This window comes from Pelecanus crispus, chromosome 22 (assembly GCF_030463565.1).
Source record: "Pelecanus crispus isolate bPelCri1 chromosome 22, bPelCri1.pri, whole genome shotgun sequence".
Classification (NCBI taxonomy): Eukaryota; Metazoa; Chordata; class Aves; order Pelecaniformes; family Pelecanidae; genus Pelecanus; species Pelecanus crispus.
In genome coordinates, this window is record NC_134664.1 from 1,209,135 (window position 1) to 1,223,933 (window position 14,799).

General features: G+C 61.6%; 2 protein-coding genes across 2 annotated transcripts; one reads left to right on the forward strand and one right to left on the reverse strand.

Annotated features, from left to right (window-relative positions):
* Positions 1 to 236: 236 nt before the first annotated feature.
* On the reverse strand, positions 237 to 8,756 carry UBE2Q1 (ubiquitin conjugating enzyme E2 Q1). The gene is made up of 13 exons (XM_075724326.1): positions 8,472 to 8,756; positions 7,033 to 7,137; positions 6,588 to 6,692; positions 6,187 to 6,237; positions 3,928 to 4,068; positions 3,261 to 3,345; positions 2,741 to 2,801; positions 2,115 to 2,205; positions 1,954 to 2,012; positions 1,631 to 1,679; positions 1,306 to 1,401; positions 1,071 to 1,137; positions 237 to 664 (listed from the first exon to the last, which is right to left on the reverse strand). The coding sequence occupies exons 1-13, from the start codon at positions 8,754 to 8,756 to the stop codon at positions 633 to 635; spliced, it is 1,227 nt and encodes a 408-aa protein (XP_075580441.1). The 3' UTR covers positions 237 to 632.
* Positions 8,757 to 9,506: 750 nt separating this feature from the next.
* Positions 9,507 to 12,733, forward strand: CHRNB2 (cholinergic receptor nicotinic beta 2 subunit). The gene is made up of 6 exons (XM_075724529.1): positions 9,507 to 9,549; positions 10,170 to 10,315; positions 10,417 to 10,461; positions 10,778 to 10,887; positions 11,003 to 11,963; positions 12,563 to 12,733. The coding sequence occupies exons 1-6, from the start codon at positions 9,507 to 9,509 to the stop codon at positions 12,731 to 12,733; spliced, it is 1,476 nt and encodes a 491-aa protein (XP_075580644.1).
* The last annotated feature ends 2,066 nt before the right edge of the window (positions 12,734 to 14,799 follow it).

Consider the following 14,799-nt stretch of genomic DNA (forward strand, 5'->3'; position numbering starts at 1 on the left):
TTCTTGGTCTAGGGGACAAGATGGAAGCCCTGCTCCCTTGTTGAAAAAAAAAAAAAAAAAAAAAAAAAAAAAAGATTTTCTTTTCCATCCACCGCCCCACCACAGGACCAGGGCTGAAGATGCAGCATGGCAGAGCTGCTACGAAGGGGTTTGCTCCCAGCCACTGCCAGTGTGGGTACAATCCACCCAGCAGCAGCTTAGGGGGGAAAAAAAAAAAAAAAATTCAGACCAGCATCTTCAAATTAACAAACTGTAATTTTTCTTGAAAGATACATTTTCCATACACATCCATCATACACTGTAACAAAAAAAAGCAGTGTACATGAAATAAGAAAATAAATTAAATCCATAGCATAGGTAAGGAGGACGCTCTAGACTGGAGTAGAGTTGAAAGTTTCCAGCGATACAAGAGGCTCAAAAGTTTGTTTTAACAAGAATGCCTGCTAGCAAGGGTCCAGCAAGTGTTTTACGTCAGTCCAACTGCTTAAACAGTTTTATTTAGAGTTTTTAACAGCCATTACTGTCCTGCAACAGGCAGAGCTATTACATCCTGGAGGAAAGCCAAGAGGCATCAAAGATCCAAGTAGAGCATCCAGAAGATAATCAGACTGGTCCTGCAGCATCCGTCTGTGCTAACCATCCTCCTTGGGTGGTGTGTACCAGCCTGAAAGAAGAAGAGAGATCCATGAGGGACAAAGCTGCACGAACCTACACGTGGAAACACGCAGCTGGAAAAGCTGCTGAAAGCAGCAGCGCAAGCATGCCAAGTCCCACTTCCAAAGGGCCATGTCTCCCAGATTACTGGGAGGCTTTCTCTCCAGGTTACTTCCCAACACCACCCGGACAATGGCGTGCTGTCTCTAGTTACAGCCGAAGGAGCGCAGCACTGACCGGTGGGGAAGGGCAGAGGGATGCCACAGCCGCGCGCTCCGTGTTAGATAGTGGCTGCCGTCACCGGCTGCCATCTCACTCCAGGTAATCTCCACACTTGGGGCAGAAAAATCTCAAGCAGCTTGTCTGGATGCCCAGACTAGCAAGGAGAAATGCAGGGCCTCTCCCTCAGCCCTTACCGTTCTTCTCATGGATCTGAACCAGGGACTTGTAGGACTGCTGTGCTCTCGTCAGGCTGTACTGATTCTGCAAGGGAAGCCAGGGTGGCCGTCAGTCCAGCCAGAAGCCGGTGCGAGCCACCCCACACGCCTTCCCTAAGCGAGCTGCACTGCCGCAGAGCCGGCTGTCCGCTCATTTGCCTCCGTCCCGCTCCCAACTGCTCCTCAAGTTCCCTTATGCTGACCGTGCCCCTACCTTGTTGGCTCCAAACTGTACTCGCGCTTTCCCTTTCACCAGAGTTGCGCTGATCTGCATAATCACTGACTCAATGGAGTACGCACTGCTCCAGCCCTGAGGGACAGAGCACAAGACGGTGAGGCCAGTGCAGACAGGACCCCCACCCAGGGGCTGCGCTTCCCCACAGCAACAAAGGGCCTTCCCCAGCCCGGCACAGGCGTTGCAAAGCCATGCCAGGCAACTGCCGGCCAGGGGTACAGGCAGGATTTGGCTGCCAGCAGGCCCTGAGCAGCAGGAATACAAAGCAGCAGCTACCCGAGTCCACGTAACAGCCAGCACCCACCTGTTTTGTAAGTAGCTCCATGCAGATGGCACCGCCACCCAGAACATACCTTGGGGAAGGAATCAGGCAAAATTATGTCAGAGATGGACAGAGCCACACCCACCGCTGCTCCAAAGATGAACCATTTTCTCAGAGTAGATCTCAGATGGAGAGATACACCAGAAAAAAAAAAATCCACCACCCCCATCTACGTTTCTTGGGAAAGCTACTGCAAACTCGTATCAGGGGGATTACAGGACTGCACAGCGCTGGATAAACTCTTAGTGAAAACTGAAGCAGTGCTGGAGAGCTCAGTGAGCAGAGACAGGCAAATAGGTACTTACCCCCCTGACAGCACCGGGGACACAACCCTTACAAATGGTGGATCAAAAGGAAAGTTATCCTGGAAGAAGAGAAGGGAAGCAAAGCCGCTGAGAAACATCATCTCTGATGACTCGCTGAGGCGGGTGTGTGTCAAGGAGGGGGAGGTACAGGAAAGCCTTACTTTAAAGGAGAAGTTTAGGAGGATGAAATCAGTTCCTTCTTTCTCTTTGAGGATCTGGAGGTCATTGTGCAAAGCGCTATCCTCGTCAACCCTGCCAAAGGAAAACCCCAGAGGGTCAGAGTCAAGGTCGTGCACCTCAAGTCAGCCATGCTCACTGCCACCGAACCCCAGAGCTACTGTACCTGCACAACCTGGCTGCCTCGTGGGCCCTCGGGTTCTCACCCAGAGGGCAGCGACAGCACGGGCTGTCAGCATTCTGCTCCCGGTTTGCAGAGAAGACCATCACACCCCTTTTGCATGCTGCCAGCTTAAAAATAAAGACTGCCTGGCCCAAGGAAAAGGCAGCACTGGTGTCTGGAGGGTGTGAAAGCTCGGGGTTTTGTCTGATGCACCTCTTCCAGGACTCTAGGAACAGCAGACAGACTTGCAGAGCCCTCAGATTATCTTTCTCTGGAGATGTCATCTCCTTTCTGATGCAGAGACAGCAAGCAAGCTGCCCAAGAGGCTAACTCAAGGTCTGCCAGGTGCTCCCCTGCCCTGCTCACTTCCCCTCTGGCTCATGGGGACATTTTGGTCCCACCACCAAGATCCACCACAGTTGCATGATCCCAAGCTATGCCACCTACTTCAGGAGTTTGACGTTCCAATCGTACAGGCTGTCATTCACTAGTTCAACTGCATAGTATCCTGCAAGGCAGAGAAGAGGTGTGTCACTACGGGGGGAGACTGAAGAGGGGGTTGAGCCACCACCCAGATTTCAAATTCCCTCGACCCTGCAGCACATCCTCAGCCTGGCACAGACCCTCCCCAAAAAGCAGCACTTATCCCGAAGGACTGTCCCGAGGGCAGCAGTTTTCCTACGACTGCTTTTTCCCCGAGTCCGTGGGCTCAGCAGAGGGGGAGGAGCACCATCACCCTCAAAGCCAGATAATCCACCCACAGCACGCTCCTCACTTCCATCCAGCACTGGCAGGGATGGTAAGGCACTTTTGCTCGCTCTTGACAGAGCCACAGCCACTGAAGGTCCTCTCCCCAGCTGAGCAGAGCAGAACAGCTCTAAGGCCCATTAGGTGCCACCTGGAACAAGGAGGAAAACCCCGGCACAAACAGTGGAGCAGCAGCCCTCGAGCTCCCCGCAGTACTTACCGCCCTTGAAACTTGGTGATCGGTAAATATCCCTGAGCTCCTTCATTAGCCGGTCAGTGGCCTGCACAGACCCAGACACTGCACCCTACGAGGAATTTGGGAAGAGGGAATTTGCATTGTTACACTGCACCAACCACAGCCGTTGCTCTACGAGGCCAATGCCTGAGCTAGAAATCCCGTTCGGCCTCTAAATGAGACCTTACCATGTCCCCCACCTCTCAGTCTTCACCTTTCCCCCTACAGCAACCTTCCTTGCCCCAAACAGGCCACCCTGGGCAGCGCAGCTGCAGCAAAAACGCCTCCATGCCCTCTCAGCTGCGTATGAATCTCAGCCCTGGAGTACAAAAGCACAACCCACCAGCCACCTCCACGGCCCAAAGTGAGGTGCAGCTCCTGGGAGCAGAGGGGAACCCCAGATCTCACTGCGGGAAGGCTGCCCCACGTAGCACTGATGCCTCGAGGGCACTTGAGGCCCACACTGACTTCCCTGAGCTGCAGAGGCAGTTCACAGGCTTCTCTGCATCAGCCACGCCAGCCCCCCGAGGGCCACTGCTGTACCTTTGGCCAGAGATGGCCCCTCTGATTCAGGGCTGGCAGGTGCCTCCATTGCTCTCACCCTTGGGCCCCTCTGCTTCCCCAACCCACCCGCCCGCCAGGTGACACGTACATTTAAGTAATCTTGCCTCTGGTTCTTTTTTATTTTCTCTAAAATGGCCAGGTTTTCCTTCCCAATTCCTTCATCCTCCGTCTTCTTCCCGTCTGCTGGCTCTTCCTCTTTCATCTCATAGTGGTCCAAGTCCTCAGTGTCCTGGGAAGGGGAGAGGAGAGCTAGTAGGAGACACGCCTTCGCTCCTCCCTGCTCCGAGCACTGCAGACAGAAGCTGCCTGGCCCTGAACCAGGAAGGATTCCCAGTGCATCTCTCCCTCCCCAGAAGTCCCAAGCCCTGATCTGAGGCACAAACCGAGTGGAAGGCACAAGGCCTGGGCATGCTCAGTGAAGAGGTTTCAGGCACTAGGCCCCCACCGCCCTCCCGTACCAAAGCCAGCAGGCAGAGTGGCACAGTTCCCTTTCCAGAATTAAACTGGGCTCATAGAAGCTCTTTGTTCGCTGGATTCTTCCCTGCCAAGTCTTGCGCCTGTTTATAATTACCCATTAATCTTACGCATGCTCCCCCGCGAGCCCCATGTAACTGAAGGGCACTTGCATCTCAGCAGGCACGTGGCTCAAGCAGCCCCGTGCCGCGTTTCTGGATGGCTGGAACAAAGTGCAGGCACTCGGCACAGTGCTGCTGGGCCGTGTTGCTCCCCCTTCATGAGCAAAAACCCAAAACGAACACAGGTTGCCAGCAGCGCACAAGAAGAGACCCTCACACACAAAATTCGGTAGTGCAGGATGTTTTCCCCTCAAAGAGGTGATGTTTCACAGCGTGTCTGGAGGCTCTTTGTAGATCAGCTCAGCTCTCCGCCGCACAGCACGCCCCCAGTGCCCTCCCTAACCCCGGCAGAGGCTCTGCCCCTCATCCCTTTCCACAGCAATGCTCATCAGGCTGACGTGTGCAAGATCCTGACGTTAATAACCAGTAAAAACCAGCGGCAGCAATCGGGGCCACCAGAGATCTCTCCCTGCGCACAGTGGCTGCTGCACTGTGTCAGCACACAGGGTTCAGCTCCCTGGAAGCTGCCTGCAAATGGCTGTGGGTACACACAGCTCCAGTGCTGGTATTGCATTCTCCGAACAAGTGTTTACTTCGGCCTCTCCAGGCTAGCTGCTGCTATTCTGGATGAGCAGCATTTTTGGAAGGCGCTTTGACGTTTTTAGACTGTCACACAGGAAAATAGATCCTCCTAGAAAATCCCTCGAGTGGATTAACCTGCATAATGCATCTCTGCAGCAGGGCACGGCTCTGCTCTTCCAACACAGCCCAACAAATCCAACCGCTCAGCAAGAAACCTTTGCTCTAAGCGAGCGCGTTGTCCCTGCACGACAACACACAGCGTTAGCAGAAAGCCCGAGGGGGAATGCGCAGTTCCCAAGGATTTCTTTTCCAGCCCACAGGAGCGTGAGGACTCGCACATCACAAATTTGCCACAAAGCAGCAAGTTTGCAGATATGCGAGGTTATGCTGGTACCAGTTTAAGCCTCCTCATTTTCTCCAGGGACCCTGGCAAAGGCCAGCCTTGATTTAGCAAGCTATTAACTTTGCTAAAACCCAAACAAGTGCTAGGTGTGCTGCTGCTAAGTGACCTGCCCCCAGGTTCTGTGGTGCTGCTGACTCGGTGCCCGTGCCTCTCGCACCCCAGAAGTGTGCGAGGCATCGCTAAACATCACCATGGAGATTCAAGATTATTCCACCCACTTCTAAAGATCTCTAAACCGCAAACCAAACAACTGAAGCCTGTGGGTTTTGCAGCATGATATTCTCATCCTGCAGTGAAGTATGGCTGCCTCTGCCGCTCCTGCCAATTAGCTCGCTCGCACACTCAGCCATCCTACCTAATCCTCTCTGCGGGAGTCCCATTTGCACGGTGCGATTTCCCCGCCAGCAATGGCAACCCGGAAATCCCATCGCTCATGAGTAAATTTCAGGCTCTACAGCAACAGCAGCACGAGCTGAGAGAGAAATTGTCCAAGGGGCTCCACTCTCAGCTCGTCTGCATGCCTTTGGAGGCCGCAGCTACACCTCTCGGCTGCTGCGGTCCCCTGTGGTTTGTGAACACATCACTCCCATCCGTGGCTCAGGACCTGGCTCCCCAGCAGCAAAACGCTGAGAACAACCCAGCCTTTGAGCCAAACAGCGGGCTCCTCCCTGTCTGGACTCCACAAGCTCCTCCCAGCCACGATCCCTGCGCCCTCGCACCTTTCAGCGGGCATCTCCCTGTGCTCAGTTCTCCGGTGTACTTCCTTATACAGCGAGGCAACACTTACCTCTGGCATCTCTTCATCTTCTTCTTCAGAGGACACCTCTTCGTGCGTGCTCTGCGGGGATAAAAGGACAGAAACGAAGATCACACCTTCCTGCAGCAACGCTCTCCTGCCTTCCCAGACACTTCTGAGGCAAGGTTAAACAGGGATTTACAAGCAGAACCAAGTTAAAACCAGAGCGAAGCCAAGAACCTTTACAGGAAACTACACCAGAGCAGCTAAACAGCACTGAGGCCCAACAGATCAGGCTGGCATCACCCGGGACAGGAATTCACCCCAGCGAGAGAAGATCAACACCTCACCTGCTGCGTTCCTCCTCTGGGGGTTAGGAAGCCTCAGCCTCTAAAGCTAACTCCAAGGAACTCATTTTATGAGCTTACAAAGTCTCATCCCGAGTCACTCACCTGTTCTGCTGGCAGAGGCTGGTCCAGCATTTCAACATCTGGATGTTGGGGGAGGTTGTAGAGTTTGCACAGGTCAGAGATTATTCGCTTCAGGTGCTGCAAAAGCTGTCCAGAGACCAAACAAGCGTCAGAGAAGCGCACAGACTCACACGCCAAGCTAAGCCTCAGCCATCCTCAGCACTGCAATGCTTTCCTCGCAAACAAGCGAGCGAAGGCCCGGACACCGCTCCTTCCCACTCCAAGCAGTGGTGGACACAGGGGGAAAATCACACTCCAGCACCAAACTCAACAGAAGTTGGAGCTGCTCATCCCAAATTCCCTGAACCCCTGAGACCAGACGCACCTCCTGCCTCAGACAATCAGAGACACGCAAGAGGGATTTTACCCTGCAGAAGCAGCCAGCCTCTCGCCACCCCTCCTCTCTCCCCAGGCAGCACCCCCTCACCAGTGTATTTCCTTTCCTGACTTCCACCAGCCTCTCCAGGATAGCTGCCAGGTTCGGATCGTCTGACTCCACAGACCATATCGGGGGAACAGCTGGATAAGACTCCTGGAGAGAAGAAGGTGGCGTGTGAGCTGCCACAAGCCTCCGTCCCACTGATGCAGCTGGCGGGGAACAGAGCAGCAAGCCAAGCAGGACAGGGAGCTGCAGCCCCGTGTCTCCTGCAAATGGATCCCTCCAGGCCACAGAGATCAGTGGAACGGCCCGCAAGCGACTGAATCCACTCTCCAGGCCAATCCTGGGGCCAAGAGCAAAACAAACCCCTGCTTCAACTGCACTGATCTGGCTCAGCTCCGCACCGCTTCCCCCCAGCCCAGGGGAATGGGGTGGAATACGGAGGGTGGTGCTGTTTTGGGCACCCCTTTGGTCGCCGGTGCCTTTTGGGGTGGGAAAGCAGTTAAGGCAGGACACCGAGGGCGTTCCATGCTGCCCTGCAGGCCTCTTGTCTCGCCAGCTCTGGACCAGAAGCGCCGCAGGAGAAGAATCAGGTGTGCACAACCCGACAGCACCCGCGCAGGGGCAGAGGCCAAGCAGGTGCTTTCAACCCAGGTTCGGACAACGCTCCCAAGTCGGCCCTCTGGAAAATCCTGGACAGCAGCCGCGTTCAGCATCCACACCGAGGGCTTTCCAGGCTCTGCTGCTCCTCGCCTGGAGCTGCAATACCAGCTGCAACTCGCCATACGAGATGCGATCTGCACCCCACTGCAAACCAACCCAGAACCAAGATCCCCTAAAACCCAGACGAGAACGAGCCAGAGCGGACGCAAAGAGCCCAACACAGATGTCGCAGGTACCCTCTCCTCCAGGCATCGCTGGTCAGGGCCACCTGTGAACCCCCAAAAAAATCCAGGGGTGAGCACGGAAAAGGGGGGCGGCAGAGCCTTGTGGAGGGGAGGAGGGGACCATCGGGATGGCGAGAGCACCCTGGGGACCCCAAAGTGCCGCCTAGGCCCTGCCTGTGCCTGCCGGCCGAGGGTGAAGGCTCTGGGGTTTGTTCTGCCGGGAGACGCTTCCCGGTGACGGGGGGCCCCGCGGGGGCTGAGTGCGGCTCGCAGCGCTCTCACACGGGCCCTGGGAGGGCGGGGGGCCGGGGGCAGATCCCCCCGCAGCTGCCTGCGCCTGGCCTCGCTCCCCCCGCACCCCGGGGCACGGCGGGGCCCGGTTCCCCCCAAGCCGCAGGGGCCGGGCCGCGCGCCCCGTCCCCGCAACGGTGCCAGGTTCCAGAGGGCCGCGGTCGCTCAACGGGCAGGCAGCCCCGGCCCCCGCCCCGGCTGGCTCCCCTGACCGGCTCGGGGTGGCCCCTCGGTCCCAGGGAGGGCTCCCCCGGCGCCAGGGCCCGTCGCACCGGGCCGGTGTCAGTTCCCCCCCGCTCCGGGCCTCACCGTGATGTTGCAGTGGATGCGGACAGGCCCCGGCGGCGGCCCCCGGGAACCGGAGGCACCGGCGCGGGCCCCGGCCCCCGGGACGAACTCGCAGCTGATCTCGTCAGGGCAGGCGCTGCCGATGCGGAACCGCTCGTGGCCCCGGTGGAAGATGGACTCGAGCAGCCGCAGCTCCCGCCTCAGGAGCCGCCCGGCGGGGGCCGCCGCCACCTCGGTCCCGCTCCGCCCGGGCCCCCCCGCCGCCGCCTGCGACCCCGCCGCCTCCTCCGCCCCCGCCCGCTGCATCTTCCCATGGAGGGACCCGCTCCGCCGCCGCCGCCGCCGCAGCCCCGGGAGCCGGCCCAAGATGGCGGCGGGACGGCCCCGCTCTCCGGAAGTGACCCCTCCCGCCACCAGCGGAAGGGGCGTGGCCGCAAAACCACCGGAAGCGCTCGTGCAACCGGGCGAGGCGCCACCGGACCGGAAGTGACGTCAGGGAGGCGAATCAGAGAGAGGGGCGGGGCGAGAGGTGTCACGTGGGGGTCACGTGGTGGCCGGGGCACCGGCGGGGGGGGCACGGGCGGGGGCGGGGCTGAGGGGTCCCCGAGGCCCGGGGGGGTTGCGGGGGGTGAGCCCCCTCCCCTCCCCCCACTGTGGCGGGGCCGCGGGGGGTCTCCGGGAGCTGCCGGGATCTGCCCGCTCCGTTGCCCCCTCGGTTCCCGGCTCGGGGCTCCCCCGCCCCGCTGGAACCGTGCAGGGACCCCGGTGGAGCGGAGGGGTCGGGGGAGCCCGGCCCGGCCCCCCCCGCGGTGCCCCCCGCTCCCCCGCTGTCCCCGGGGCGGAGGCGGGGGCGGCCCCGGGGCCGCTGACGGCGGCGGTGACGGCGGCGGAGCAGGGAGCGCGGGGCGGCCCCGGCGCAGCACCCGGCACCGCCTCCCGCCCGGGGCCGCCCCGCCCGGGCCGCCGCCGCCGCCGGCTCCAGCACCGCGGAGAGCGCGGGCAGCACCGGGGACAGCGCCCGGGCACCGGCAGCGGCGCCGGCAGCGGGCGGCCCCCATGGCGCTGCTCCGCGTCCTCTGCCTCCTCGCCGCCCTCAGACGTAAGTGCCGGGGCCCGGGGGAGGGGTGGGCACCGGCACCGGCAGCGGCACCGGCAGCGGCGGGGAGGGGACTGCACCGGGCCCCGGGGCTGCGCCTGTCGCACAGCACCGTCCTCCGCCGCGCCGGTACCGAGCTGGCACAGACCCGGCGTGGACCCGGTACTGGCCCCGCTGCGGTGCCAGCGCTGCCCGCTGCCCCGGTCCGGCTCGGCAGCGCTTCCCGGTGCTCCGGGTGCACCGCCTGGCCCGGGGGCTCCGGCTGCCTGAACCGCTGCGCCGGGGCGGTGCCGGGGGTGGGCAGGGATGGGCAGGGGGTGGATGGGGAGGGCAGGAGCAGGTAGGGGGCACCCAGCTGCAGGCTCACTGGCAGCACCGGGGCTCCCACCCAGCCCCGCCCGGAGCAGCTCCCACCCAGGCACCGCAGCCCCCCGGGACCCCCAATCTCGCCCCGGCCCCGAGAGCAGCCTGCACCTGGCTGTGATACCCACACCGGCACACCCGCCCTCGAGCTGCCAGGCCCAGACCCCCGGGACGGGCACAGGCTCAGCCCCGGGGGGGGTCTGGAGCCTCCCGGGGGGCCCTGCCCTCCGCCGTGGGCTCAGCCTCCTGCCGCGCCTCAGGGAGCCTGGGCACGGACACGGAGGAGCGGCTGGTCGAGTATCTGCTGGACCCCGCACGCTACAACAAGCTGATTCGGCCGGCAAGCAACGGCTCCGAGCTGGTGACGGTGCAGCTGATGGTGTCGCTGGCGCAGCTCATCAGCGTGGTGAGTTGGCCGGGGGCTCTGCTCCCCCGGCCCCCGGGGAAGGCAGGGGGCCCTGCAGCCCCTGCCCCGGCACCCCCAGTAACCAGCCCTGCTCTCTGCAGCACGAGCGGGAGCAGATCATGACCACCAACGTCTGGCTGACCCAGGTGGGAGCCCTGGACTCTGCCGCGGCCCTGAGACCCCCATGTCCACCCTGTCCTGGGGACCCCCTGCACCCTGCCCCGGGACCCCCATGTCCACCCTGTCCTGGGGACCCCTGCACCCTGCCCCGGGACCCTCCATGCCCACCCTGTCCTGGGGACCCCTGCACCCTGCCCCGGGACCCCCATGCTCACCCTGTCCTGGGGACCCTCTGCACCCTGCCCCAGGCCCCCCATGTCCACCCTGTCCTGGGGATGCCCTGCACCCTGCGCTGAGCCCCCCCACCCATGGCCGGGCCGTGCTGAGCCTGCCTGTCGGCAGGAGTGGGAGGACTACCGCCTCACCTGGAAGCCGGAGGACTTTGACAACATGAAGAAGGTCCGCCTGCCCTCCAAGCACATCTGGCTGCCTGATGTGGTGCTCTACAACAAGTAGGTGTTTTTTTTGGGAGGGCGCCTGCATGTCCTAACCCTACCCGGGGCTCGGGGCGGTGCCATTGCAGCACTGGGGCAGGGTCAGGGCTGACAGTGCATCCCTTCGCCCCAGCGCCGATGGGATGTACGAGGTCTCATTCTACTCCAACGCGGTGATCTCCTATGACGGCAGCATCTTCTGGCTGCCGCCGGCTATCTACAAGAGCGCGTGCAAGATCGAGGTGAAGCACTTCCCCTTTGACCAGCAGAACTGCACCATGAAGTTCCGCTCCTGGACCTACGACCGCACTGAGATCGACCTGGTGCTGAAGAGTGAGGTGGCCAGCCTGGACGACTTCACGCCCAGTGGCGAGTGGGACATCGTGGCACTGCCGGGACGGCGCAATGAGAACCCCGATGACTCCACCTACGTGGACATCACCTATGACTTCATCATCCGGCGCAAGCCGCTCTTCTACACCATTAACCTCATCATCCCCTGCATCCTCATCACCTCCCTGGCCATCCTTGTTTTCTACCTGCCGTCTGACTGCGGCGAGAAGATGACGCTCTGCATCTCTGTCCTGCTCGCCCTCACCGTCTTCCTGCTGCTCATCTCCAAAATCGTGCCACCCACCTCACTGGACGTGCCGCTGGTGGGCAAATACCTCATGTTCACCATGGTGCTGGTGACCTTCTCCATCGTCACCAGCGTCTGCGTCCTCAACGTGCACCACCGCTCGCCCACCACGCACACCATGCCGCCCTGGGTCCGCACCCTCTTCCTCCGCAAGCTCCCGGCGCTGCTTTTCATGAAGCAGCCGCAGCAGAACTGTGCCCGCCAGCGCCTGCGCCAGCGCCGGCACACCCAGGAGCGCGCTGCCACCACCACACTCTTCCTCCAGGCCGGCGCCCGCGCCTGCACCTGCTATGCCAACCTCGGCGCTGCCAAAGCCGAGGGGCTCAACGGCTACCAGGAGCGGCAGGGGCAGGCACCAGCCCCCGCAGCCAGCTGCACCTGCGGGCTGGAGGAGGCGGTGGATGGTGTGCGCTTCATTGCCGACCACATGCGCAGCGAGGACGACGACCAGAGCGTGAGTCGGGGCGGAGGTGGGCAGGGGATGTGGGGTGCATGCAGAGCTGTGGGGCACAGGCAGGGCTGCAAGATGCAGGCAGGACCATGGGGTATAGGCAGGGCTGTGGGGTGCAGAGCACACGTATGGCTGGCCTGCAGGAAGGGATGTGCATGAACACCAAGGGGGTCCCTGCCTGGGGACCCTCTGCAGCCCCTGCCTGGGCAGGGGCCTGGCCCTGGCCCCCGACCCGCCGCTGCGGCCCCAGCCTGAAGCAGTTACTCTGATAACCCAGGAGGGTCCCGCGAGGCCTGACCCTGCACAGCACCGTGAGGCTGCAGATTTTGGCAGAGCCAGCCCCAGCTGGGGCTGCAGGGCCAAGGGATGAGGAGTTGAATTTCCTGGGCTCGGCGGGGCAGTGGCAGTGGGGGGACGGAGCCCTGCGGGGCCCATGGCAGGCTGGCAGGCAGCCCTGGGAGCTGCAGTGCTGAGGGAGCAGATTCAGGGCTCTGCGGAGCTGCCAAGCTCCTGGTCCAGCCACCTGCCAGGGGCAGCACAGGCAGCGCTGGGTGATGCCGGAGGCCCTGGCCTGACGCAGCATCTGTCCCGGCCCTGCGCAGGTGAGCGAGGACTGGAAGTACGTGGCCATGGTCATCGACCGCCTCTTCTTGTGGATCTTCGTCTTTGTCTGCGTCTTCGGCACTGTTGGCATGTTCCTCCAGCCCCTCTTCCAGAACTACGCCACCAACTCCCAGCTGCAGCTTGGCCAGGGCACCCCCACCTCCAAATAGTGCCATGGCGGCCACCCACCCTCTCCGCCGGCCCCGGAGACAGCAAGGGACTGTGGGCTCCGCACCCTCTCCCCACTGCCGAGCTGGGGGCCGGCCAGTCCTGGGGCCGGAGAGCTGGGTGCCGGGCTCCAGGCACCCGCTGCAAAACAATAAATACTCACACAGGAGGGGCTTGTTCATTTTAGTGTCCTTTAATTCCACACCGCTCCCTGCAGGCACGAGGAAGCAGGGTGCAGCCAGGGCTGGGAGGGGGGCTCCAGCACCCTGTGACCAAGGTAAGAGGCCAGGGAGGAATCAGCTGTGGAAGAGGAAAATCCCAATTCCCGAGGGTGGGAGCGCAGCGGCATGAAACCAGCTTCATAGGGATGCACCCAGCTCTGTCCCACACCTCCGGGAGCACCGGCCACTCGCCACAGCTCTCCCGTGGATGCAACCATGCAGGGCCATGTGGGGCCAGTGCCCCAGCCCCTGCAGCCAGCTCCTGGCCCCCGCCAGCCCCCCACACCGTCCCTGGGGCTCCCAGGAGCCCGGCAGAGCCGTGCTGATGCAGCGGGAGCAGAGGCACAGGGAGGAGGATGGGGCTGCTCTGCTCTGGCTCCTCAAGGTGAGCTATTTTTAGGTCCTACCTGCAGGCAGGGCCGGGGCAGTGAGCACCGGGGACTGCTCCACGCCCCGGCAGTGCCACCTGCTAAACTCCAGGCTCGGTGCGCTGAAGCCAAGAGCAGCCATGAGACAAAATCATGCAAGGAAGGAAAATACAAATCGATCACAACTCGAGCCGGGAGCAGCCGGCAGCCAGGCCTCTGCCGCGGGTCGTGCAGGGGAGCTGGTGGGCTGGGCTGGCAGCCCTGGCCTGTCCGGCAGCGCTTCCCGCACTCTCCCTCGTAGGCAGGAATTGGCCTCATCAGGGAAAACCGCAGTGGAGCGTTTGCTATAAATACCACTAATCCTCCATGCTGGGGGGAGCGTGGCGCAGACGGGGGCCGGTAGCACACAACGCCGGGGGAAGCCACACGCTAGAAATTAATTTTAAATCCCAGCACTTCACCCAGCCAGAGAAATCCTGGGCTGTTCCAGCAGATCCTCCTGGAGCTCCCCCTCTCAGGGGTACCCCTCAATACTTAAACGTGAGGAGCTTTGCCCCTAAAGCAGCATCCTGCTGGCCCTGTGCCAGGGGCTTGTCCCACCTTGTTCCACCTCTACATCCCCTCTGCTGTGGGCGCAGGACAGGGGGTTCCCGCTGCACCCCGTCGGGGAGCAGAGACCCACAAGTTCCAGCAAAGCAGGAGGGTGCGGGGAGCACAGCGGGAGCCCCGGTAGCACCAGGCACAGCACCCGGAGCAGCTAGCAGAGTGATGGGGGGGGGCCACCGTGGACGAAGGAGCCCCCAGCTCTGTTCTTGTGCCGTTGCTGCCACCGGAGCCTTGCTCCATGCACGGAGATGCTGCCACCCAGCTCTGCGCTGCAGTCAGCGTCCGAGTGCTGTCCGGCCACCGCAGGCAGGGAGAGCCCGTGACAGCCAGCCTTTCAGCAAGCGTTTAACCTGCTTGGTGTGCCCGCCAGCATCCTTCCCTGCTGCACGGGGACGTGCAAGCCTGAGGCACAGCCGGAGTCAGGGCCTTGCTCCCCAGGCTGGGCTCCCCCAGCCTCAGGACTTCTCTTCACTTTAGACCACGCTCCCCACGCTAAGTGCTTCACGGTCGCTTGGTCCGATCTCACTGGTGTCGACTGTCCCGTCCCAGGCAAAGCTGGCACGGGCTGTGCGTGGGGAAAGGGGCTGCTCTACAACATCCAATAAACTCGCTGCTGGATGGGAACAGCATCTTTACTTCTCGCCTTCTACAAGTGCATCTGGCATGTGGTTGAGCTCAGATATCAGCAGGCACATGACGTGGCCTGCAGCCCCCGCCAGCCGCCTGAGCGACCTCCCGAGACCAGAGGGGAGATGCCCTGTCCTAGAGCCAGAGGTGAGGGAAGGAGCCAGGAGAACCCTGCCCCGTCATTTCAGGGTACACTCAAACCCCCTGAGGGCTCAGTTCTGCCTTCACAACTGCCACCATTCTACA